The sequence below is a fragment of the Gobius niger genome, assembly GCF_951799975.1.
Source record: "Gobius niger genome assembly, chromosome: 10".
Lineage (NCBI taxonomy): Eukaryota > Metazoa > Chordata > Actinopteri > Gobiiformes > Gobiidae > Gobius > Gobius niger.
In genome coordinates this window covers 23386335-23413868 of record NC_136861.1, presented here as the reverse complement: position 1 = coordinate 23413868, position 27534 = coordinate 23386335, and the positions used below count along the sequence as shown (strand labels likewise).

The 27534-nt window shown below is 40.4% G+C and overlaps 2 protein-coding genes across 5 annotated transcripts; one reads left to right on the top strand and one right to left on the bottom strand.

The window, feature by feature from the left end:
* Positions 1-680: 680 nt before the first annotated feature.
* Positions 681-7712, top strand: slc5a11 (solute carrier family 5 member 11; the record flags this gene model as incomplete). Its single annotated transcript, XM_079564679.1, has 14 exons — positions 681-792; positions 879-983; positions 1062-1121; positions 1949-2053; positions 2121-2226; positions 2428-2508; positions 2585-2790; positions 3823-3958; positions 4042-4149; positions 4225-4381; positions 5153-5321; positions 5552-5767; positions 7261-7405; positions 7489-7712. Exons 1-14 carry the CDS (start codon positions 724-726, stop codon positions 7710-7712), a joined length of 1887 nt encoding a protein of 628 aa, XP_079420805.1. The 5' UTR covers positions 681-723.
* Positions 7713-7880: 168 nt separating this feature from the next.
* On the bottom strand, positions 7881-26352 carry arhgap17b (Rho GTPase activating protein 17b). Of its 4 annotated transcripts, none has more exons than XM_079565474.1 (21): positions 25931-26347; positions 22266-22305; positions 17587-17691; positions 16527-16603; positions 16289-16400; positions 14851-14927; positions 14662-14764; positions 14275-14343; positions 14116-14197; positions 13913-14040; positions 12741-12852; positions 12573-12654; positions 12240-12320; positions 11966-12079; positions 11796-11887; positions 11558-11696; positions 10689-10949; positions 10132-10253; positions 9429-9824; positions 9106-9157; positions 8545-8685 (listed from the first exon to the last, which is right to left on the bottom strand). In XM_079565474.1, the coding sequence occupies exons 1-20, from the start codon at positions 25981-25983 to the stop codon at positions 9150-9152; spliced, it is 2253 nt and encodes a 750-aa protein (XP_079421600.1). In that variant the 5' UTR covers positions 25984-26347; the 3' UTR covers positions 8545-8685; positions 9106-9149. The 4 variants fall into 4 exon arrangements, with proteins under 4 accessions (XP_079421602.1, XP_079421599.1, XP_079421600.1 ...); XM_079565475.1 differs by having other exon boundaries at positions 8568-8685; positions 9116-9157; positions 25931-26348; XM_079565473.1 differs by lacking the exon at positions 9106-9157 and having other exon boundaries at positions 7884-8685; positions 25931-26349.
* Positions 26353-27534: the final 1182 nt, after the last annotated feature.

The following is a 27534-nucleotide window of genomic DNA, read 5'->3' as shown; positions in this document are numbered from 1 at the left end:
CCTTAGAGGAACCGGAATTTTCAAAGAAGTTAAGCAAGAACAAATACAAGAAGTCGATGTATTTCTGTAAGAGGTGTTCATTTGTGGAACGACTTAAGCGATCAATTCAAACAATCCGAAACAATCAAAGCTTTCAAAAGCTTTCAAAAGTAGAAAAAAAAATAATCCATATCCATAATGGATCAAATGAATTCAATAATGACATGCTTTTGTTTAAAATGAAATAACATAAAACAAAATGTAGATTTACATATTTATTGAAATATTTAAATGTTTGTTAAAATAAATAAATACAATAACTCTCTTCATTTGGATACTTTTTTTTGTCGTAGAAGTATGTAAACTGTGTTAGGCATAATAAGTTTTCACTTCAGCATAAACCCTTTCAGTCGTGTTGTACACGAAATAATGGAAATGCGCGTAACTGCAATTTCTATATTCTAAGCCCGTGCATGACGGCAATTCGGACCTGAATTGACACATTCTTGAGTTGTGGTGAATAGGTCTGGGCACCTCTATGAAAAGCGCTTTGTTACTATGTCTGTGAAAGGCGCTATATAAATAAAGATCTATGTGCAGAAGAAAGCATGCATTATGAGTTCATGTACCCTTATTATAAAGCTATAAAGTTACCAAAAAGCTGAATGTTGTTTTTGATGAAATGTGCTTAAACTTTATTTTATCCAAGTTTTTCATCAAATCTTTTGCCCCTTCCCTTAGTCTATGTTGAAGACAAAACGCAGCACAGTGGACGGCTACTTTCTGGCTGGAAAGAGCATGACCTGGTGGCCTGTGAGTCAGTGCAAATCTGCATGTCCACACTCTAGCCCAAACTTTACATTTTGGGCCATCCAAAATAAGTAACTTTCTAAATTTAGGTGGGCGCTTCTCTCTTTGCCAGTAACATTGGCAGTGGTCACTTCATTGGTCTGGCGGGGTCGGGAGCTGCAGCAGGAATTGGGGCAATTGCATATGAGTGGAATGTGAGTGAGTTGCTATTTTCAACTCTATTATTATTATATTATTTTTTACATATATTATGATTTTGTTTTATCTGTCAGGGAATGTTCATGGTGCTGCTGCTGGGATGGATCTTCCTGCCTATTTATATTGCTTCTGGGGTGAGGATTTTGCACATTAATAACACACATAACACACATATTAAATGCATCCATGTAGTCTCAATGACTTTTTTCCTCCCATCTATTTTTTTTTTTTTACTGAAACCTGTTAATTGTTTGCTTGTTTTAGTGTGTTATTATTATTGGGTGATTTTCGTAGAACAGTGGATCTCAAGCTTTTCGCACCAAGTAGCCCCTAAAACAGGGGTGAGCAATTAACTTTCATAAGGGGCCACATGAGAAGCCTGAATTGAGTCAGTGGGCTGCACCAGCAATAAGTCGAACTGCTCAACTTTATCCTATTGTACATTACTCTAAATTGTGTATTTCAAATAGCCAATAAAATGATACCTGCTGTTATTTAGTTACTTTTTTTTTAAATTTAAGCGAAGGACATGCATGTGTGTGCATCATTATTTACGTGATTGAACTTTTAATCCTCGTTGAAAGCACCTCTGTGCTTCCTTCGAACGAAGGGAAATGGAAGCGATGCACTATAGCACGGGTCTCCAAGTCAATTTCCACAACTTAAGCAGTTGTGGAGATGTATTAAAACACAAATAAAAAGTGTTTCTAAATTAAACAATGTCTACAACCGGAGAGGAGCTTGTGTGTCACCACTGTGCTGCAGAAGACTCACAGTCAGGAACGAAAGATGTATGATTTTAGTAGCAGACAATTACATAATAAAATGAAAAAAGTAAAACTTTGTGAACCCACTATATGGAACATAGCCTAATAATCATAATCATAATCATAATAATCATAATCATAATCATAGTAATAATCATGATGATGATGCGTTGTCTTTTATGTTTTTACTTTAGGTGACCACAATGCCTGAGTATTTACAAAAGCGTTATGGCGGCAGAAGAACACAGTTACTGATTGCTGTCCTATACTTATTTATTTACATCTTCACAAAGATCTCAGTATGTATGAGCCATCTATTCTGAGTAAGTGTTTTATCCATGACATTTATAATCTGTATTTTCCCAGGTGGACATGTACGCTGGTGCTTTGTTCATTCAGCTTGCTTTACAGTGGGATATTTACATTGCGATAGTTCTGCTTCTTTCAATTACAGCCATATACACAGTCGCAGGTAGATTATATTATTCTTATTATTCTTATTATTCTTATTATTCTTATTCTTATTATTATTATTATTATTATTATTATTATTATTATTATTATTATTATTATTATTATTATTATTATTATTATTATTATTATTATTATTATATTATGTCTGATATTTTTACACTTACTGGATCATTTTACGTTTAAAAATGTTTTGTTGCAGGTGGTTTGGCTGCAGTTATCTACACAGATGCAGCACAGACCCTGATTATGTTGGCAGGAGCGTTGACGCTCATGGGTTTTAGTAAGTCAAATTTATTTTAAAATGAATGTTAAGTCTGTTTGCATTTTGGGACGGTGCCTGTCTGTTTTCATCCAAGGCTTTGCAAAGGTTGGAGGGTGGAATGGGCTGATGGAGGGCTATGCTGATGCCATCCCCTCTGTACGTGTGCCCAATACGACCTGTGGGATCCCTCGAGATGACGCCTTTAACGTGTTCAGAGACCCGGTGAACTCTGACCTCCCCTGGCCTGGCATACTCATCGGCATGTCCCTCCCCTCCATGTGGTACTGGTGCTCCGATCAGGTATTCAAAACACACTGAGGAATGTAGTCATGAATGGTAACTCATGATGAGCCTATGCGTGTTGTCCAACTATTACTTCAAGAAATCCTAATCATCTATTATTCTTTTCAATTTTATCTATAGAACATATTTCACTCATCATATTTTATTCAAAATGAATGTGCTACCCTCCCCTAATTGTACACTTTTCAATCTCAAAACACAAGGCACATTCATGCATATGGTTTGCGACTGTCAAAACAAGCATGTCTTTTATTTGAGTTTACAGTATGCACCTGTGCAGCACCATTCTGTATATATGTGTATCTCTCGCTGTACTGAGTATATGCTGAATTTGATTGTGGACTCTCATCCCTGCATGAGAAATCAATAAAAAATGCATCACAAATGATAACTCAACAAAATCAGATATCGTTATTGCGACATTCAATTATTGCTAATGTTGGTTGTAGAGCTCCTTAAATTGGATAATTTATTTGTAGTGATGTTACTGTAGCCAATATGCTATATTTCTCATAGCCAGTTAATATTTAATCTTACAAATTCTATTTGGATCATTGGTTTCTTGATCCCTTCCCTTCCTGGTCAGAATATTCATTTTGCCGTCTGTGTCTCTTTTGTCTCTCTGTCAGACAGGTTTCCAGGTTTGCTTATTTTATTTATTATAATTATTATTACTATGCACTATGCAGGGGGTCTGGAAATCTTCTCCCAGAAACCTTTAAAAGAACTGACAATGCAGTATATTAAATATATCAAAATCATTTGAGGGGCCAGAGAATAAATGCCTACCATTTACCAAGGACCAGATTTGCCCCTGGGCTGGACATTGCCAACCCCTGCTGTATAAGAGACATGCAATCAAATTACATAATAATGCCCAAACCAAACATTCTTGACATTTTCCCAGACCAGTCCTGGCTTGATTTGACACAACGAAACAAACTCAAAATGTGTTCCCTGGTTTAATGATGTTTACATCTATGCTTTTTTTTTTTTTATGAATTGAAAACTTTCTTATTGTGTCAATAGGTGATCGTACAGCGCTCTCTCGCCGCTAAAACTTTAACACATGCAAAAGGAGGCTCACTTTTGGCTGTGTACCTCAAAATTATACCCTTCTTTGCCATCATGTTGCCTGGCATGATCAGCAGGATCTTATATACAGGTATTGTCATTACTAAATACTCAACATTTTCCCCTCCATAACCAATTTTTTCAAGAGTTTTGTTTACTTGATTTGTTTTATAGATGAAGTGGCTTGTGCAGACCCTGATTTGTGTGAACAGATTTGTGGAAACGCGGTCGGCTGCACAGACACGGCTTATGCCAGACTGGTCATGGAGCTACTGCCCTCAGGTGGCTCAAATAACCTTTCTTTGAAAGTCAGTCTTGAAATATTTATCTTAAATTTCAAAATTGTTTCTGTCGTAGGTCTGCGTGGTCTCATGATGGCCGTTATGATCGCTGCACTCATGTCCTCCCTCACGTCCATCTTTAACAGCGCCAGCACCATTTTCACAATGGATCTATGGAAGACCTTTAGGTCAAGTGCGTCTGAGTGGGAGCTTATGATTGTTGGCAGGCAAGTGTATCCGGGTTTCCTTAGTGCTGTTCATCACCTTAACCATGCCAACATAGTATCTAGCCTTACAGTCTCTTATGCAATCCATGTGTGTATCTACATCTTAGATCTTATACAGGTCATTTTTTAAGGAGATCTTCTGATTGGCAGCTGAAACCTCAAAATTGAAACACTCTTAGTCCAGCTTTTTCTGTCTGTTTTTATTTCAAACATTTGCCTTTTCATTTAACAAAGACAACGTAAGACATATTTGTAGGAACATTTGTTTATCATTAGCTTCCTTTCCCTAACATTATTTAAATCCCACACCCCCTCTCGGTGTACAAATACTGTAACTTCCTGAATTGTTACAATCCAGCACGTTGCCCTACACATTAATTTCTTTTTATAAGTTAATATATGTTATACTTTGTTAATCCCAGTAGGGAAATTCATTCTCTGCATTTGGCCCATCCTCAATTCCCCTGGGGCAAACCTGTAGGAGCAGTGAGCTGCCAGCGTAAGCCAGCGCTTGGGGACCCATCTTCATGATGTGGAGCCAGGCTAATGCTCAGAACCACCTGGCCGGAGGATTAACTTATTGTACATGTTTTTAGTGGTAGGGGAAACCGGAGTACCCGAAGGAAACCGGCCCCGTCCCTGGTGGAAATCGAACCCGGCCCTTCTCGCTGTGAAGCACGAGCGCTAACCGCAGCACTACCATGTCGCCTCAATAGCATGCAACGCCACAACAAATCATGTAGCTGTGACACTGTTGCTTCTTCATGTTTTCCTCAGAGTGTTCGTACTGGTTCTCGTCGGGGTGTCTGTGCTGTGGATACCCGTGGTCCAGGCCAGTCAAGGGGGGCAGCTTTTTATCTACATTCAGTCCATCAGCACCTACCTGCAGCCTCCCGTTTCCATAGTATTTATCCTGGGCTGTTTTTGGAAGAGGACCAATGAGAAGGTTGGTGTGACTGAAATCTTCTTCGAATCAGAATTTACTTTTACAATGTGCAGTATCAGACTCTAACATTTAACATAGAAATATATAAAGGCGCATGACTGAATATAAATTTGCTAATATGGGAATAATATGAGACACAAAATTTCAGAATAAAGCTCATCTTAAACAACAGCCATAGATTTAATCACAGTTCAATTTCCATAATTTCACCGCCCTGTACCTCTGTGCAGGGTGCTTTCTGGGGCCTGGCGCTCGGCCTGGTGATTGGCTGTATACGCATGTTGCTGGACTTCATTTATCCCCAGCCACAGTGCTATGAAGAGGACAACAGGCCCGGAGTGTTGAAACATGTACACTATCTATACTTCTCGACGTTGCTGTCTGCCATCACTCTGATTGTGGTGGTGGCTGTGAGCCTGGCCACGGAGAAACCAAGGCCAGAACAGGTGAGCAATGAACAGTATTCAGACTGGCTCTTGTTTGTTAACTTTTTAGCCAAGCTCACATGGTACATTCACAGTGTTGTATTCTGTATGTAGTTTCATTATAGCAAAGGTTTGAAAACAAATAGTCTAAGCTTCTATACTGCTGAAGTTCCCCATATATGGAAACTATGTACCTTGTTGAACTCCTGTTGAAGGGAAGTACATTCATGAAAATGCCTTCTGAGGTGGCAAAAATTGTTACAATGTTTGTTTAGTCAATTTTCAGATTATTCGTCAGGTGGCTCTGTACACTCTACAGTCAAATATCTAGGGAGGACCAGATCAAAATCTTAAAAAGCAGAAATGTCTCTAGGGGGCGCCAGGGCACAGATTATCTGACGTTAACTAGTGTCTGAGGCAGCATATTCAAGGAGGTGAATTTTACTTAAAGGAATAGGCCACCGTTTTTGCATACTGAGATATGTTCTTATTAGTTTAGACGAGTTGATGCATAAGCTACCTGTCTACTCAGTCGTGCAAAAAGACCAAAGGTGGTGTTAGCATTTAGCCTCTCCTCCTCTCCTCTATGGGGCTAAACGGGGTGAAGTTAGAAGCGACCAAGCTCTTCCACGTTTACCTCATTTAAATACGGTTACGCGAGTAGTTACACGATCCAAGTCTAGTAACACAAAATTAAACATGTCGATTTTCAAAGCGGATCAAAACGGGAACTATATTGTAAGCAGTGTTCATTTTGACAACATATTTTAAATTAGTTTTAGTTTTAGTCTTTTGACTAAAATGTAATTTAATTTTAGTCGAGATTTAGTCAAAAAAATCATTTCAATTTTAGTCTAGTTTTAGTCGACTAAAATTGCAAGTAAATTTAGTCGACTTTGCATTGATAATATTCATTATAATCATATTTAATCTTGTTCCTCTGCTTCATGGAGCTGCCCCACATGATAAAGCTCAGAGCTGCTCCTTTAGCAGTGATTGTAAATGATATGAGGCTTTTTCAGAAGGTCAATAGAAGTTTGGATGATTTTAGTCTCTCCTTTTCATTTTTATTTAGTCTTATTTTAGTCGACTAAAATATCTGGACATTTTAGTCATAGTTTTAGTCTCATGAACAACTTTTAATTTAGTTTTAGTCCAATTTTAGTCGTCAAAAATAACACTTTGACTAAAATTAAGACTAAATATTTTAGTCGACGAAATTAACACTGATTGTAAGGCGTAATAACACCTTAGGAGCACTTTGACATCAAAGTGCTCCTAAGGTGTTATTATGCCTCACAATAAAGCACCCCTTTTGTGTTCAATTCTCAAATATATATATCGTTCATTAGAAATAACCAAGTGCCACGATTGGGCCACCCCATTGAAAAATAGCATCAACACGCCCCTGTCAGAAACTTTTTAATATATAGGACAATCACATTCATAGCAATATAATGGCCACACTGTTGCCTTTTGTTTGCATGCATAATTATTACCTATTTGTGATCTAGATTTCTCGCCTCACCTGGTATACGAGAATGGACCCAGTAGATACTAAAGGGCAGGTGGAGCTCAGCACTGACAGGGCAGAGGTCACAACCAATCATACACAAGCAGAAGAGCAAGGCAGCAATGGGGTGTCCCATGATCGCAGAGGTAGGTTCACAGGATCACATCGCTTCTCTTTAAGTGAGTCTGGTATGGCTTCAAATTAATCACTTTTGACTTTGTTTTTCAAGCTTCCACGTCCTCCTCAGTAAGCACAGAGAGACAATCAAAGCTCGTGTCTGCCCTCTACTGGTTATGTGGGATGGAGAGGCGACGAGAAGACCGTCCCTCGCCTCCCCCTGCACCCCCAGCTGCTTGTTCACTAGAGGAAAAGCCATATCTCAAAACAGTCGTCAATATCAACCTCATCATTAGTCTAAGTGTGGCGGTTTTCATGGTCGGCTACTGGGCATGAGTAACAGAAGTGCTGCTGTCTTTACACATAACCTATATTTGTTATACATCTAAACATTTGTTCTTTTGTGTATGTTTTATCATAACAAACTAAAGCAGGCAGTTGGAAATATTGAAACTTTATTCATTTTATATGCACCTCAAGATAACACAGTGCGGACAAAAATATGAAAAACAACAACAAAAAACAATGAAGGCATTAAAAAAAATACCCCAAAAGAGGAATGATTGTCTGGCAGCTTAAATTTGTACAAAAATAGTTTGGCTTTTTCTGTACAGCAATCAAACTTAAGGGAAGTATTTCATAATTCTGCAATGTACCACCAGAATCAGGAAACGCATAAAGCACGCTCCTTGGCATAGGAAAAAAAATAATATTACAGCCACAAATGTTCTTTAATGTCTGTTGAAAAATACAAGTATTAAGTATTGGCTAAATAAAATTGCATATCACAGAAAGTGGTTGTTTATTGCACTTTTTCCATTTGTCCAAATGTAAAGCTAAAAACTTTGATTAAACTTTGGTTACTTACTTTTTGGTCTTTTTCTGTCTTACTGCAGTTAGCACTTGATAAATATCTGTGTACATTGCATTTAATAAAAACATTTAGATTTTTTACAATTGAATTAAACAAAAAGGACACTATATGAGGCTTTACGTCACATTAGGTCTTAGACCACAGCATACTGTCAAGAGCGAACGTTGTTTGGTAAAAGTTTGAGAGTTTGTGGTGTTTAGGCAGAGAACACAAGTAGCAGCTGTTCCTGAAGCTGCTGCTGATTTAAATATGAATATTCAAATCGTAAAAGCTTGAGCAGGATCCCCCCCATTCACAGAGCTGTGCTCTCTGTTAACGCCACGCCTGTCGGAGGGGTAGAGTCAGGCTCCTGACCAGCAGAGCGCTCCTCTGGTTGGTCCACTGTCATCACTGGGACAAAGGCTCGACCAATCCCTTTTACAATTGGTCCTGCATCTACACAAGAACATGTACAAATGTAGTCAGTACAGCTAGTAATGGTATGTGGCCATTTAAGGGATGTTTCAAACCAAACGGGAACACACAATATGGATGAGATACACACGTTTCACACACGTGTGTTATTGTTTCACAGCAAACACACACTGTCTGAAACATACACACAGCATAAGATGCCATTAATACTATGGGACAAGCTCAAAGCATCAGTGCAACACTGAAGGCTGTTGTTAGGAGATGAGGGAAGCATGTCAGTCTTGTTAATAGGAGAGCAGAGACACACTGACAAACATTGTACATGTATGCCTTCGCATAAGCATGTATTACGTTAAAAGACTCATTAATAGCACACCCCACACAGTAACACATGCAGTTGAACCAAAGCAGGGCTAATGCATCAGCCAGAGAGATCCTTACCATAACCTGCCTTGCAAAGCTGCTCTTAGAGGCAGGCCAGCCGCTCACACATCTGGAATATTTACACATGGACCATCATGCTTCAGATCACCACAGTTATTATGTAAGTGTAAGCACGACAACACATCGACACCAAAACCACAAAGCTACCAGGCCCTTTCACAAAGCCATAGTAACTTGATACATATTTGTATCAACAAATGTCATCTGCATTATTTTTGCCACTCAGACACCTAGAGACAAAACTAACTTGTTAATGGAGCATCTTCCTGAATTTACCACAACAACATTTCCATTCAGACAAAATACACTTTTTTTTTTACCTGTGATGATTTTGGAGGCGGAGTTAAAAATCCCATTACTGTCATTTGCCCCAGGCTGTGGTGGTGGGGGCATGCTGGGCCGTGGGCGTGGCTTTGGAGCAGGCCTTGCAGGACGGGGCAAGGAGCCGTACTGCTGGAGCGGGTGTGGCCCGTCATGAGGGGGAGTGTCTGGAGGGGTGGGTGTCCGTGGGGGCTCTGACTCTGACTCGCCCTGGGCCTGGTTGGGCTGAGGAGGCTGCGGAGGCGGGTGACTCGGTGCACTGATCAGAGCCTCTTTACTGGGATTACGTCTCGATGTGAAGGGGGGGTGATGAGGGGAGCCTGGTGCCTGGTTACTGGACTGAGAAGCATATGGGCTCGCCTGTTTGGGAGGTGCCGGAGCCTGCTTCTTTGTACCTATGAACAATTTAACATGCTTTCAAATATTCCCAATTCTTAACATTCTTTAACATTGTTATGCTCATTTTAAGCTTTACTGAATATTATTTCCTTTCGGTGCTTTTCTCTTTACAGCTCCCCGAGTGTCAAATGTGTAACAACCATTTCCTTCCATTGTCCTTCTGCACATGAGTTGTCACATGCAGAAGGTTACATTATTACGGGGGTGTAGCTAGTAGTAACAGTGCGAATATAACATGCAGGACCAATAGTGTGGTAAATGTTAGAATAAGTGATGATGACACTGCAGCTAAATGGATCTCACCTCTTCGCATCAAATGTGGGCTGGCCCCCCTGGACCCGCCTTGAGAATGCGGAGTGCCTACTGTTAAATGGACCGACCCGTTTCTCTGGGGAGGGGGTGTAGAAATGAGCTCTCGGGCAGGACTGTGGAAATAAGAGCATTTGAGGTTAACCTGTGAGAAATAGGGTGGTTGCTGTAATCAGATCACACATTTGATAAATCGTATGTTTATGATCAATTGAAGTATACACAGAATCATTATTTTGTGCATGCGAAATCAAACAATGAGACAGACATCAAACAGGGGGGCAAACACACTGACTGGAACATGATTGTTACAAACATACAATATTGGACATGGAGTGGAATAAAAGTGGCCTTTGAACTAAGCATCTTCTCGTTTTTGATGTTGCATTACACATCAGTGCAGTGAACAGTGCCTTAATTTTCTCTGAACAGGTGAACTGCAAAGACAAATCACACAAACAACAAAAATGCAAGGGGAAAGCTCCAAGAAAGCTGATTGGCTGCAGGCAAGAGGCGCGGCGTTGCCATTGCCGAGCTGTTGCTGATCTTACCTGCTCTCCTCTGTGCTGACCTGGGCTACAACCTGAGTCTGCTCTGCGACTGTAGAGGCCCGGCCCCCAACAGAAGCAGCAGTGCCCGCACTCAGCTCAGCTTCTGCCACAGGACTCACAGCTTGAGGCTCAGGCTGCGCAGTGCCCCACGCCTCCAGAGGGGGCAACGGGGGTTGAAATGTGGGTGAGGTTAGCTGTGGTTGCTTTTTATGCACAGTGCCGGATCTACGAGGAGCAGGCTCTGGGTGTTTGTTACCGGTGCTGGTGAAGGGTAAAGGGAGAGAGTTCAGGAGGGCAAACCACACAACATAAGTCCAACGGCCGACAGACAGAAACCCAAACTGAGGCCACTTCCCATGTAAGAAACCAGAACCCACAGCACAGAAGCTAATGAAAGTTTCATACAGAACGATCGAGCTGAGATGAGGCTAAAGCAGAGGCTGTTGGAAGGAACGCAGAGAAAGCCCACAGAAAACAGAACAGCTCCTGCAGTTGACCTGAGCTTTAATACAAAACCACATACAAAAGAGAAACACACAAGAACAGGTCTGAGCAGCATTTAACTGTGAAGGAAAATAGTAAAGGTGATTACCAATCTAAACAAACACAACAAGCCAGCAGTGCTTTAACATTTGCACAAATCACTCCCTTTTTCACTTGATTGATACTAAATTCAAAAGCTTTATGACACAGGCTTGAATTCGGGACAGGGCTGGTCTCCAGGTGGGGTCTCAGACACTCGGATGGACTCGTCAGCCACTACATAAAGCGCTGACACGGCCCCCTTGGACTCCTGTCTGCTCAGTGTCTTGGGGCGGGATGGGAGGGTGAGCGGCAGGCTGAGGCTCAGGTTGGCCCGGGACAGGTACCTGTCTTTACGGGGGGGGTGAGTGTCCCCCTCGTGGGCCCCTTGGCTGCCTGGACGCTTCCTCTCCAGGTTGGGTTCAGGGTCTGGGGTGGGCGGGTGAGAGGGCAGGGCAAACATGTCCGACACGTTGAATTCAATGTCTGTTAGAAAAAATAACAATAAACACAATTAAATTCTCTTCTCTTTTTACAGATACTAAATGTAATGTTCTCGAGGTCCTTTGGCCAAAAATGTCCTACCTTCAGGGAAGAACCAGTCAGCATGCTGGATAATGGGCTCGATGATTCCAACCACAGCCACAGAGGTGGCAGCTGCCATCTCTGCTAAGGTTCTGATACAGAAAGAGACAGGCAAGACTAGTAACAGCTTCTACATTTATATTTATGCTTGTATTGCTCGAACTACTCACCCTTCTGTCTTTGGCCAGAGCAGGTTAGGTCCCAGGACAATGGCAATGTTACTTGGAGTCATCTTATTAGTCTCACTGTCCTGGGCGAGTCTAGCTAGAAATTTCACCAAATACCTACAACAGAATTGTTCCCATTGAAAATTGTCCCTGTCCCCGGTGTGTATAAAAGGTACAGTCCTAGGCAGTTTGGATATTAATTATCACGGGCTCAACAACACTATAATATACTACTTTACAAAGAAAATCAATATTTGATTTGGTAAAAAGGTCTTACCTGAAATTGGTCTTCTGTGGATTTGGTAAATGATCACATGTCACCCACAAGGCCTGAAGTCTCTTGTCGGGGTCTGGCACACTGTAACACAGGTCATTTACCTGTTAGTGCGGCATCATGGTTCCAAGCCTAAACGAAGGTGTGAGGAATGCTTTGAACTGCTCACAAATACACCCACTTTGTTTGACTGTATAGACCACCGATCATGCTGCACACACTTCCACAATATGTGGCCTTTGACAACAGTGTGCTACATAATAGGTATGGCAATATGTAAACTGACTATTCACTAAATACACACTTCGCTGTAGGAGAAATGTCCACTTGTCTTACTTGGAGGCCTGTGTCCACTCATCATACAGGCCAAATGTCATAAGAGGCTCAGGAAGCTCCCTTAGGTACGACTTGAGGGCTCCTGCGAACACACAGCACAAGAGACGCACTAAAGCAAACATCTAGAGAGACAGGTCCTTCATGTCTGAAACTCTGAAACGCACATACCAGCGACAGCATGAGGATCTGAGTAAAACTCCTCCAGCTGTGACGTAGAGCAGTCCAGTGCTGCTTTGAGTTTCTTCAGTTTAGAGGCACCAGCAGCGATTCGGAAAAGGCCCTGAAGGGAAACCATGCGTGCATGTTTAGGACAGGAACAGGCTAGTTTCACACTGAAAAATTCAAGAAGTGATTCAATCTAGAAAGAAGAAGTTTATAAACTGTACTGTCTACCAAACATGGGACAGAGGAATTGAGACTTCTCACTTTAAAACCAGACATTTTACAATTAAATAATGTCCGAAATCAGTTACTACTCCTGTTCGGCTAAAATGGCAAATCAGCAGTAAGTATTCTCAGCATAGGATCACTTTATAAGCCAAAAATAGCACCCTTTTTGATGCAACATACCTAGTATCTCCTTTTGGGTGCTTTCCTCATATGGCTATCTAAAAGTTACATTTCAGTTTAAATGTAACAATAACAGTGTGTGGAAAAATCTTTGTTGAAAGCAATGGCTGCTGGCTGCTCTGCTTTTTGGCGACAACACTAGGGGCCGCCAATGCTCCACCATTGCTGTAGTGCCGTCACATCGCTGCTAGTCCCCCATTGAAATGCATTGGACTTTAGACACTGAAAACAACTTTAGAGCCTGGTCCCTAATTTTCTTAAACTTTCTACAGCTAGATATTCCTCCAGTGATAACGCTGGGTTAGTTACAATTAAGGGGACCAGGCTGGTTTTCCGAAGAATTTGTTTTCGAAATCTTGTACTAATGAGGGCCGGACTGTTAGTATTGGAGCAGCGCGGACTACACGTCACGCAAGGGCCAGTGAAGATCCCGCCCTTATGCCCTTTTTAGGCACATGCTTCGTCAGAGCTGGGGAGAGGAGTCTGTAAACCTGCCATGATTTCCCCCTTGAGCGTAGTCATTGTGGCAAGCGGGGAGGAGTGAGCAGGAGACATCTATTCTTTTTTTTTCTATGGTTGAAAGCCACACTGAGGAACATTCCAGGTTGTATGTTAGTATTTTTGCAGTGAGTTTTCAAAATAAAGCAGTGGCATACAGTGAAATGTTTGGACACTTTACTCTAATCAAAGCTGGTAATATCCTGCTCTCAGCAAAGTTACGAGTGACCCATGATTAAATTATGTTTTATTTATGTCTTCATCTTACATACCTCCTCTTTCATTCCTGTTTCCAGAAGCATCATGACACAGGCTTCTAATGGCAGGGCAATCTCCCGGTTACTCCTCTTTAGATGCTCCTCTAAAGCTGTACCAAAGGCAGGCTTCTCCATCCATGAGTCTGGCAAAGCAGATAACAGTAAAAGGCCAAACTCACTTCACATACTATATACTTCTGCTGAAAAGATTATCTTACCTTGTTGTATTTGTATGGTTGGAATAGCTGCCTCCAAAACTGCCAGGGATCGTCGGTGGAAGTCCGCCTGGGCCTCCAACAGCTGAAAAAGTGTAGGTTTAATTAGGTTCCGTTGATTGTTTAGGGAAATCATTAAGTTTAGATTGAAGGGGAACTCACAAAAACATAATAGCGTGCATATTCTCCCTCTTTGGAAGCAAAGTTGTACATGTCTGCCGAGAGCTGATCCTGCAGGTTTGAAAACAGTGCATGTAAAGCAATGTCAAAGAAACTGATATCAGTCCAAGCTTTGAACCATCTAATAATGTAGCTCCTTTATGAAAAACCATACTGCTTATTTTAACAGATGTTTGATTAATCAAGCATATTCAATCTGCCTCCTTCCCAAGAGCTAGGATAGGAGAAATTCCAAAGGGTTCACATACATTTTCCTCCCACTATAGTCATATGTTTGTCACTATCCTTGCGTTACAGAAAACAATGCTTGAAAAACCTTTTATAACATAGAAAACTCCTGAGCGACTGCAAGCTCACACAAACACTAACCTTGCAGATTTCTACTTTGTTAAGAGCCTCGTCCATTTCATCTTTGAGGGAGTCGACCTTAGCTGCCATGGCTGGATTGCTAGACTTTGTTGCTTGGTACCATCTGCAAAATAGATAAGAAAAGATGAAGAATATCCTGCATGTAACTTCTATATGAATCATTAGTTCAGTAAAAGTGAACTTTGTTACCTTGTTTTGGCAGAGTCATAGTCTAGAACCAGTTTAGCGAGTTGCTTCCTTTGCTTTAATATATTAGGAATATCCACCTGCCAGAACAACAGTGACTTCAGCGACGTGAACGAACATGTTTTGTATACGCAAATTAACAGTGGGAAACTTGCCCATGAGCAAACATTTTATGTAAAAATTGTTTATATTGTGCATATGATGCACATTTTGCCTTTGCGAGTTGTAGATAGTGGTGGGTTTATTTTGAAGTGAGACACTGAAAATGGTAAAACTACAGAATTATCATTTGATATAAAAAAAAGAAACTCCACAAATAAAAAATATCAACAAACATAAACTGAAAATTAATCGTTGCTTTGCACAAATACCAACAGATCATCTGGGGATCCTCCCATAGGAAGTTTTAGGCTTGAACAACATTTTCAGTATCTCTGAAGTATTTTATGAAGTCGTTATGCCTCTAGTATGTGCAAATGTTTTCCAAAGTCCTGACGGCCTGACGTTGCCCACTCTAATATATAGGGTTTGAATACCTTTGTCACTTTTCAAATCTTTATCAAATACTTTTTTGTTTTTGCAAGGTTACTACATTTAATGCCTAACTACAATATTTCTTTATTCCACAAATGCAAAACGTCTTGGTATATTTCATTTTCTAAGATTTGTAAACATTCAATCTAACAGGAATGACAGGAAATCTTGACATTTAAAACCAAATTGGACAAACAGGCCACTTTTGAGCTAAAGATTAGGCAAAATTTCAAAAACTATTGTTTAAAACTGCATCTGAATTTGCTTTAAACCATAGTATTTTTTTTATATTTTTGATGAATGTACACAGTAAAATGTTGATTTAATGCAAGTTTGAATTCAAGTTAATGGTTTTTAATGACTTTTAAAGCAGAACTCATGCCCCCAGAGGCCATAAGCGCCACTGCAGGTGTCGTAGCATGTTAGTTTTTTTACTCATTAATTGTCCGCGAGAGTAAATACTACACTGACAAAAAAGACAAAAGGGAGAGAGGGATATTGTACATCCAATCACACAATGGAGATCATCTTTTTCACTCAAACTTGGCTGTAAATACTGTATAAGTGGCGCTAGCCTGCAGTTAGCTTTGCCCTGTTAGCTGCTTCTTCGTGATTCCATTAATGTGTATTACACCAACGACCCTCATCCCATTAACACTTGTATTCCCCCCAGAGGGACGACGGAAAGGATTTATTAAGGTAAACAAGTTACTTAGTTCTGCTATGAGGCCTTAGTTTTGGCATAATTTATTTAATGACTTTTTTTGCTTTGTAATGCTGTTTAGGGTGAAAGGAGGCAAAGAGCGGGAGAGACACCGAGGAAGCTACAGGGAAATCAGTGAAGAATTTTTACTAATAGAAAAAAAAGGTTGCTGATGTTGATTGTGGTAATGTAGACAACATGTACCTCTGCGAGTTGGTTGAGCGGCTCCAGGATGTCCCGCTCGAGCTGAACTTCATGATGCATCAGTTCAGTGGCTAATCTGCTCTCAGCCTCCCCACAGGCGTCCATCATTTTACTGCTCACAGAAAAGAAGCACAGCTCTCATTAAAACTATATTTACTCCAGTAACAGTAGCAACAACCTCAGATTTTAGAGTAGCTGTGACGAAACACAAAGGATTAATTTTTCAATTCCTTCTCACCCGATCACACTCTCGTCCCCCAGCTGACTGCACCCCTCCTGCATGGCCTGGGACAATGCTGTCAAGGGCAGCTTTTTCTACAAATCAGAGATAGACACATGTTTAATAGAGGATTTATGTAATAATATGAAGCCTGTTTGAATTTCAGACTTTATCATAGTTTTGTCCTAATCATTGCACACACTTAAAGCTACACTGCGTAACATTTTGGACTATACTGTCGATATCAGTACAAAACATGCTCCTAATGAGCAGCTTGACACAGGAAATGCTACTACTGGAGTGAGAAATCAATGAATGGATTTGGATGGGAACCTAACCAGAATCTCAAATTCTGCTGCCTTTTGTCCACATCTCCATGGAAACGAGCTGGAGACGTACCCACTCCCGGTAAAGTTATGTCATGTCTTAGGAGAGCTGAGCCGCTCACAGCAAAATCACATGTTTGTTTGAGGTGTTTTTCAATGCTGAAAATATCTGTCATAAAATAAAAGCTTGTATTTCAATTTTATTTTTTGGGTAAAATTCTACACGGTGTGGCTTTAAGGACACAGAATATTCCCTATTATGTATTTGAAGTCTTTAGTTAAATGTACACTTACTAAAGACTGCAAGGTAATGCTGGTTAAATGTCAAAATATTTCTTACAATTTTGTGGTTGAGTTTTAATTTAAAAATGTTAAACAGTCTTGCTGATAATTTTAAATTTTTTTTTGTAAAAACACACATTTTGTCCCAGTTTCTGAATCCATGCAAAAGCCGAATGCTGTGTCTTGTGCAGAGCAAATTTCAGGCATGTGGCCAAAAGCTGAATATTTCACTTGTGAGTATCAGTGTTGCATAATAGGCAGAGATGCACCGTGTTCATTCCACACGATAGCGAAGCCCTGCGAACAGCACTGACACTGCAGTCACACTCAATCACTTTGCATTCCTGTCAGAGCCGCATCTCTCCACATGAGGCTCTGTGGCATGTTGTTTACAGAGCTGTAACAAGACGTTTACGACGGTGCAAAGTCCCGGAGCACAGTGTAAAGTCACATGAAGCCAGAGGACTTACATGTCGCTTCTCAGTGTCTGTGCCCAGCTGTCCCTGCAGACTGGACACCAGCCTCTTGTGAGCGTTGTGGGACACCAATCGTACCAGCTCCATTCGCTTCTCAATCTGCAAAGATCACCAGTGTTAAACATATGGCTATGAGTTGAATTCTTACTGTATTTTATGGACAAGGTAAGGTTAAAAGGTGGTGATAGAAACTCCAAGACACTTTTGGGGCTTTTAAGCTCATTAGCTAAATTACATACAGGGCAATAACAAAAACTAAGAGAGAATTGGAAGCTTTGATTTACAAAGAGTTTCTGAACATTGGAATCCTCATAGTAAAGCTAGGTCACGTTAAACTGGTTACTCTGGTCCAAAACAAAAATGTTTACAAAATAAGATATATGGAATAAAAAATAACATTCCACATCAAACACTCACAAACTATTTCAAGTATTTTGGAGCATACATTTAATTTCAAAAGTGCAACTTTGGGGGACCCATCTCCACACCTGAAACCAGGCTAATGGTCAGAAACACCAGGCTGGAGGATTAACCTATTGTGCATGTTTTTTGTGATAGGGAAAACCGGAGTACCCTGAGGAAACATACAGGGTACTCCGGTACATACATTAACATTAAAATGCTGTTAAAAACTTTTTTTCCCCCTATAAAAAGTTGCATAATGAACCTTTAAAATATGCTTTCCATTTACAAGAACCAAAGTTAATTTAAATGCATAGCAAGGCACGGCAAGTTTATTTATATAGCACATTTCATATCAGAGACAACTCAATGTGCCTCACAACACCAAAACACACAGAAAAATAATGAAAATACAATAAAAACAAATCAATGTATACAAATACCTAATAAAAATATACACACATATATATCTAGATGCATGATTATATAATTATTTAAGTTAAAATACGTTCAATAATTGCCATAGGCAGCAGGAAATAACCATGCTTTCAGCCTGGACTTCAACATAGTCAGAGTTGAGGCCTGTCTCACATCGTCACGGAGACTGTTCCAGATCTTTGCTGCATGAAACTGAAACGCAGCCTCACCGTGTTTTGTGGTGACTCTCAGAACCACCAGGAGACCCGAGGTGGTTCATACGGCTGTAACATATCAGCTATATACACTTTGGTAACTGACCATGAAGCAACTTATACACCAGCAGAGCTATTTTAAAGTCTATACTTTGAGCGACAGGAAGCCAGAGCAGAGACACTATGTTTTTTTATTTTAGCAATGTGAGGTGGTAATAGGCTGCTGATGTAACGGACTTAATATGACTGTTCAAATTCAAGTCCGAGTCTACGATTACCCCATGCACTAATTATGTTGAATTGACTATATCCTTTCAATTTCTAATAAAAACAGAAACTTATGTTCATGTTCCTTCATCACAACCTTAATCTCAAAAGCAAAGCATTTTCAAAAGTATTAAAAATGCACAAAAAAACCCCAAAACTAGGCAGGAATGACATTTCCTGTTTGGGCATACACAGCCTTTGACAGATCTCGAAAAAGACTTAATTCTTTACTGATTCTCATCTCTTAACTCTCCCTCTTCCGTTACTTTTAAGCTACAAAGTGACTTCTTCCTTTATGGCACATAAGGCACAGAGCCCCCTCCTCGACTCTTTCCATTGGGCCAGACCACAACTGGAATTCATCTTCCTGGGCTGGATCCCACAGACCCCGCTCACTGTGCAGCTGATCACAGGTCCTGATTAATGCTTGGAAGTGCAGCTCTTTTAGGAGACACTCTGATTGCATCCAGACATCTTACCGAGTGCCAAAAAGGCCAATAAAACAGACCGGCTGTGTGGGCGGGACAAAAGAGCTGGGATACACTGGGAAATCCCACTGTCTACTCCGCTGATGTAAATGGCTGTTTACAAAGTGAGATGATGCAAGGGCCAGCTCTTCAAACATGATTAATGTACTGGACTCGTAAGCACCTTTCTTTGCAAAAGGCATTGTTATGTTGCAGTGGTGAACTATAGTCCCACAAACCCGGATATTTTTGGACATAGACCGCCAATGTTTCAAGAGTCAGCCCGTTCTCTTTTTCACAGGGATAAAGGTAGTAGTGTAGGCAGTGACACGTCCACTCTACAATGGGTCCCATGTAGTTTCTGACATGTGACCTACAAAGCTAAAATGTGACTGGTTTAAGTGACAGATCAAGTGGACGGTCTGCGATCTTGGCCAGTCTTCTGAGGGAGACCCCCTTCGGCCCTGGGTCTCTATAGCCTGTTCGTCCATGGGAGTGGATCTCTCCTTCTGTGGTTCTCCCCAAGGTTTCTCTTTTCTCCTCCTGGGTCTTTGAGTTTTTCCTCGCCGTGCTGGAGAGTCTAAGAATGGGGGAAAAACCCGCGCCACTCGTCGCGACCTGCTGCCAACGCTTATTTGGACATTATGTTTGCCTGGATATTCGCCTGAACTTTTCACTGTCTTATTTACTGTTTTGTTTTATTGCCTTAATGTTCGGTGCAGCCCTGTGAGGCAACTCCTGTTATGATATTGGGTTATACAAAACCATTGATAGATTGATTGATTGACCTGAAGTAAAGAGATAACCAGAGTGTGGAACTGGTGAGGTGATTGGTAGCCTGGTTTTACCAAACCCTCGTAATCGTTGCGTTTCGTACAAGGGTCTGGACTTTCACAATTGAGCTCCTTTATCAGGTGGGAGGGGTGAACTCCTTTAAAACGACTGGATCTGATTTTCACTACCGTTTGGTCGTCACGTATGTAATGCCCTCGAGTGAGTGAAGCAGCTATCATAACTCTTGGGGTCATTTCCTGCGCATTCCAAGGCTTCAATTTTAATTTCTGGATATTTGGGAGCTGAGCCAGGACGGATTGAAGAGTTTCCATCCCACTTTCGTATCCATTGCCCAACTACAACAGGAAAATGCGGCGCAAATGCTTGACATCACCTACAACACCCGCCTCCCCCAGTCGCTGAATGGTAGGTCAGACCCAGACGTACATGTAGGGAAATTATTATTGACCAGAGTTTACAGATGGTTAAGGCCAGGCTCTGTGGTTGGTAATGTATTGTATTTGGTTCAATTTTCAAAACAAACTTTGAAAAAAGGGAATTCAAATCTAGTCAATAGTCAAATTCAAGCATTCCATCGAGACTGCAATCCGAATAGTATTAGTGTGGCGGTTCATATTTTAGCCCTCTCGGCGAGGTTATGCTTATGACATATTATTTTGATTTCAACATGTAACATAATAGAAACAAAGAGCACCACGTGTCTAGAGCCAGCAGTTCTAGTCTCTGTCAACGATGCAGACAAGTCCAAGCAAGATCCACAGACAACGCAAATGATCATGGAAAAAAATGGGAAAGTGCCTAAACAAGACCGTGGAGACCAGTGTCAAGTTTCATGCTCAAAAAACATGGAGCGAGAACACACATTTTGTCAATTAAACTTGGGTCTTTTTGGTCTATTCAAGTCCAGATGACCACAGTGCTGCTGGTGATTTTACTGCGGTTTTCCTTCCAAAAAGTGAAGGATTGTCCAACACTCCCTTATCTCCAGTCAATGAGGACAAGGACCAAAGATGGTGATAAAGGGGGAAAAAAAACACATTCACTTAAAGGGCGGGGTGACTTTGTTTGTTGTACTTTTGGCGATATACAGTATTCAGCAAAGTATAATAAGGGACCAAGGACAAAATGATTAAGTGCAGTGTTTTGCGAGAGATTCAGTCAGTCAAAGCCTATCTCAAAAAAAAACTTATCAAAGACTTTTGCACAGAAATGAAAACAAAATTTACAAATACATAAAGACTATTCATGAAGTCGCTCGCACACCCACCAGTAAGCCATACAGGGTTCAAAGTTCACGACTGCCTGTCATAAAACGACTAATTAAGGCTTGTACAAGGATTTTTTCCCTCACAAACGTTAACCCTTTCAGTTCTTCTCCAAAGCTTTCTTCTGCCGCACACAGGAGTCGAACAATACGGCCTCTTCAGTGCCAACTCCTGATGAAGTGATGCAAGAGTGAGCGAATGACTTGAAGAAAAAAATGTAATAGTTTTTGGAGCCTCCAGATGGACTTGGCATCTGCAGCCGAGGCTTAAACGCTTTAACAGAGTGTTCATGGGAAACTGTAAGTCTCCTGGATTACATTTCATTACAGTCTCTTCCAAAACAACCATAAAAGCACCGTCAGACACACTGCATTAAACGATGAGGGTGTTTCAGGGAATAACACCCTTCATGAATCAAAAAGCTCGCAACTAAAAACTATGAAGGACCGAACTGTCTTCAAGAGCATATAATTAAACAACAAGGCCAGTCATTGGCTTTCAGAAGAGAACACAAGAATTGTATTTAACTGGGATATTGTAACTTTGAATGGACGTTTTCTCCTAAATGAGAATCTACATGCATGACATTTTTAAGTCTAGTACTGAACTGTAATTGATTTTTATTTCTTAAATATTCTATTTTGCTCATGTCCAGCCTTATCTGCCTTATCAGCCCTGAAAACGCTGACTTTATTAATCAATCTATTTTACAGATTATTTAAAAAATAAATAAATCTTGGTCATCACACAAAACTATGGTATCAAATAGATATCGATTTTGTAAATGTGTTTAATTTCTGGCATTTTCAAATATACAAAGTCATGAGCAAATAATAAAATCTCACCTGTAGTAGATCATCGCTGAGCACCTCAGTTTTTTCAGCTCTGTGAAGAAAACAATCAGATTTAGTGCAACAGCTCATTGGTTAATAACTTAGTCCCACTGTTATGCCTGTGGAATAATCTCTGCAATCACAAGTAAACATTCCACCATGCGCTGTATTTTTAGGAATATATAAAAGGTGTAAGTTTCTCTCTCAAGCAGGATCAGTGCCCTTTGGGACTTTCTCAGTCGGTACTCCCTGGGACTTGTCCTAAAAATAGAACAATTCACTCTCTGGCAATGTGAAGTCTGGAACGTGCAGTTTCTGTTCTTGTGAATCACTATTTGTGACATAATATTGTTAATACTGTGCAATTAAATGATGTAATTTAATTGCACAGTATAACCCCTGCCCTCGAGTATGTAAACCAGCAGAACTTTTAATTCCAGTCCCTTTTCCCTTGGTAGTCAGTGTGCAATGGAGAAAGAGGCTATTATTTAGTAAATACTACGACTGCCATTTTGAATTTTATAGTGTAGTGTTGATCCTTGCATTTCAAATCCATCTAACTATTGATCAAGTATAACATGATATGCACAGAATTACCAAAGCAATTGTATTTTACAGAGGATGATTTTGTTGTTATTAAGACAATGATGATTTTTGTTTTGTTATTTCATTATGTCATTTGTTGAAGCTGATGGAGTTGGTTCCTGTGGCTGTTTTCCATGACAGAGCTGTTAGATTCCTCCGCCCTGTCCCAACACAACTTCCTGTTCTGTCATCTGTACCTTGTTTGTTATGGCAACAGTGAAGGCGTGTGGAACTGGGCGGGAACTGTCGATTCAGGATATACCCCCCGAAAAATGCTGCACAAGGGAGCACTGTTTGTGAAGGACAGGGGCATCGTGCCAAATGTCTGACAGAAAGATGATCTTCCATGTAGATAAGATGTTTCTTGAATATTACAATAACAATACTATTGGGGACATACTAGACTATTTCAAAAATGTTTCATGAAATAACAGATATCGAATTTGAAGCAACAGTCCAAATAAGGACGTAAAAGGACTAAATCTAAATGCGTAAACCTAAGCCAGATTGAAGACCTTTGTGCCTTTGTGATATACTGTATCTTGGCTTCTTGTGATATGGATGTTGCCCCGACAGCTAATATTGAAATAATGATAAATTGGCAGCACTACTTCCATGTAAATGTGTTTTATGTGATCACTATTTAACACAGTAGGAGATAGGCCCTGGTTTAAGTTTCTTCTGGGCAGCAGAAATGACATCATTTAGCCCACTTACACAGAAACCATCCCAGCTGTAGTCTCTGGAGACACATCCCTTCCCTCACCACAGAGACATACATCTGAATCTCACAGGGATCAATTACAGGAGTATTTACCTAATGCTTGTTACAAGTGGAGCTAATGAACAAGGCCGCAAGGTCTCATTAGAAACAACGGCGTAGGGCTGAACAATATTGAGGTAACTTGCAATATGCGATACAGCTGTAAGATATATCACGATATTATTGCGATTTCACTAAACCATTTCAACACGATATGTTCCATTCTAATTAAACACAAATCATAAGTAACTTGTTTTTCAGCAAATTGTGTCAAAACAAGACATCAAACACTACATCAGGACCAAAACAAGACTAACACTGAAGATAAATTAGAACATGTGTAACTAAAACTGAACTTGTGTCGACCTCAGTCAGATGAAGGCTTTAGTGACGTTGCTTCTTGTGATACAGATATTGCATCACCTAATATTGCGATACGATATTTTTTGCGATGTGTTGTGCAGCCCTACAATGGAGGTCAGGGTTTTAAAATTTTAAAACCTATATCAATAACATTTAAATGAGGTTGACCGCTCAGATTAGATTAGATTATAATGGCCAGCAAAGGTTTAACCAGAATAAACTGACATTTGTGCAAGGAAGGGCACCAGACATAAAACATCCTGTCTGTTCATTATAGGGACATCCTTATAGATGTTTAGGAGGAACATCAATACAGTGACAACACAAGCATCAATAGTTATTATATATAAGGTACATGCTATCTAACAACACATTATTTGTATGATAAACAGATGGGACAGCAACCACAATAAAGCCCCAGGGCTTAATGTGCAGCAAAATGCTTTGCATGTCAAAGTAACTGGCCACTGGCAAGAAAAGATTTCGATCAAACCAGTCCCACAAGATTGACCAGTGTCAGAGGTGCCTGTTCGAACTCAGGGCACTCTTAAATTGCTAAAAAACACTCTATAAATTGCTAAACTGAAATTGTTTGGCGATTTCTGTTGTGATGTTGGCCTACACATAATCCGCTTGATTTTGATGAGCAAAAATTGCCATTAAAACATGAGACCAGTTTGTGCGTGTACATAAATCACAATCATGTTTTTGAGTCACGCCATATTTCACAGAGCTGACATACGCAAAAGATATGTAAAAGAAAGGCAGCTGTTCAATGCCATTCAAATGTGCGTGTAAATGTTTGTTGAATACAATCCTCCAGACAGGACACCCACCAACTAATCACTGTGATAATGTTACACCACAGGCTGTTGGAGGAAATGACAGTATGCATGTTCTATTTTAGTTTCTTGTCAATATTAAATTAGCATTGATCTGACAAAAGCATACGTCGACTCTAAGCAGCCACATTAAGTCCAAGAATAGATCACCCAACAGTACGATGGACAACAGAGCCCTGCAGTAAAACATGCTTTATTGCCGGCTTCTCTCTTAGTACTGTGCATGTAATAACTGATCAGACGCAAATCACTGGCTTCTCTAGGTCAGTTCAGTTTGTGTTTTATTTTTCCAAAAATACAAGCCAGTGTCCCACATCAACAATTATGGAAACGCTTAGTCCAGAAAAACTCTGAGCATGGCCCCTCCTGTGTGTGAGACTCAGCTCTATGAGGATAAACTCACTCACACTGGTCCTGATGGACTTCTGTTAATCATCACTCAAATCAATTCACTCGTGATTTATTCTTTGGAAGTGTTTTAAAACCATACTGTCAACCAATTGATTTTTCCAATTTCTTCTTTCTTAAAACAACATAAACGAGGAATCATTTTTGAAGCTTTTTCTTTGGTTAACATGATTATCTGGTGGGCCACAGACCACTGCAGATGAAAGTAATGGCGTGCATGAATCACTGCTGGGTGTGTTTGTGGGCTTGCTCCATGCTTCATGTAGCTCGCTAACCTTCCCTCATATTCCCAACTTCAAACTTTCTGCATCAGCATTTTTTAATGTGTAATGCTGTAATTACTATAGCGACTCAGACTGTCAATTTGAACTGAGAAAGACACTGTCCAGTCTGAGGTGCCCACAGGTGAGGCCCTTCATCAGGACAGTCACACATCAGGCACAGGCTGTAGGTTCAGTGATGAGGCTTTGATTATGGTTGCAACATTTGGATTGTGGATACATTGCAGGTGACTCTTAAATGGCCTTAAGTCAGAGCAAAGAAAGTTGACCAACATTTTGCTGATTGGAAAATCTCAACACTCAGTGCAGCCCAGTGTGTGCCCAACTCCTCCCGTGGCTCTGTATCGATAGGCTTTGTTTCCCCCTGAACACTGTGACCCAAGTGAAAAACTTCATTACATCAACTGGCAACAATGCGTAAGTTAACCAACCCACCTTCCCACCGTCTGGTTGGCGAGTTGCCTCATGCGATTGAACTGTTTCTTCATGGTCGTTTCTCTTCTGGCTCTTTTCTGCGTAAAAACTGCCAACACCTTTGAACGCTGTGTTTTTCTTTCTTGCACAAGCAGAAGAAAAAGTAAAGTTACGTCGCAGCCATTGTGCAGAAAAGACTGCGCTCCGATCACTGTTGTTCAGTCCGCTCGTGTCCCGGTGACATTGACCCGTCCCACTCAAACCCAGGTGAAAACAAAAGGTCACTCAAAAGTGTTCCGGTGTGGCCCCTGGACCCCCATATCCAGCCGTTTGACACGTCCCGAGAAGTGGTTCAAGCAGTGCGCGAGGAAGGAGGAAGTGCGTTCACTTCCCTACTGCCGCTGCAGGCCCCGCTGACATGTGATACTCAGAGCTCAGCGGAGGAAAGGAAAGTGACTCAGCCTTAGCTGGCATGTTGTCATGGTAAAGTAGAGTATTGATCTACTTTGTGGTAACACTGAGGTTAGTAAACAGTTTGGCTTTTATGTGCTAAACAGCAGAGCGCTTATTGGGTATGAAAACACACAACAATTCAACTTGATCAGGCTTTTGCAAACATAGGCCTAACCTAAATAAAAGTAGCCTACCCACATTCAGACGTTTCTCACCCATTCAACATATGTTTTAGGCTGATTTGGTTTAGAATACTTAAGGATATACAGTCATTTGTGAAGTCATAACAGATATGACCACATGAGCAGGACAAATGACTATAATCTACCGCCATCTAGTGGACCTTGGGTTACATTTTAAATCGGATATAGCCTACTGTATGTTTGAATGTTGTTCTTTTATACAAACTTAAATACTAACTTATATTATTATTATATTTAGAACCATATGTAATTTATACAGCACAATGTAGGCGACCTTTTATGTGTTTCTTATGGAGCTTGGCATGATTACCTTGCCCTATTGTTAGGTTGACCACTTGCCCTCAGCTGAAAGAGTGAGAGGTTGAAATCAATACTGAATACGATCAGAAACACTGTGTAGCTTGTGCAGAATATTCATAAACCTGTATTACAAACAACCTTAAGTGATGGGGAAGCTGCAGACTGAGATTTATGAACAAATCCCTGTAGGAAATATAACTGAATATGGTTGTGTGTATCAGATTAATTGCAGTTTTAGATTTATTTTACAGGCTACCAAGTTACAACACTAATAGACTTCTGTGGCTTAATATTTATGCTATTGCATTCAGTGCACTCTCACTAGTTTTATATTATTTACTTCAAAAATATTCTAAATATGACAACCAAACACTTCACCTGCAATAAACCAGAGAAATACATGCTCTTTATTTAAGCTCAAACACAATTTGCAATGTTTTACTTTTAATTTTTCAGGTCATGGGCAAGTTTACTCTCTACATTTTCACCTTGAAACAAAATGCCTAAACTTCTTCACAATAAGGCTGTATAGTTATATTTATTACATTGATCAACATTTATATGGAAATGTGTAACTTCAAAATGAATTTTTCACACACTGTGGTGGCAACGTCCCCACTTAAAAGTAGCACCAGCAAAGACATCCTCCAGTCTGTACATAACAATGTG

Excerpts from the sequence above, each read along its gene's own strand:
- arhgap17b (XM_079565473.1), bottom strand. The coding sequence starts at position 25,983 with ATGAAGAAACAGTTCAATCGCATGAGGCAACTCGCCAACCAGACGGTG. Across the intron at positions 14,928-16,288 it reads CGCTCAACCAACTCGCAGAG|GTGGATATTCCTAATATATT; the intron begins GTACATGTTGTC and ends TTGTTCTGGCAG. Across the intron at positions 11,888-11,965 it reads CTCTGGCCAAAGACAGAAGG|AACCTTAGCAGAGATGGCAG; the intron begins GTGAGTAGTTCG and ends TTTCTGTATCAG.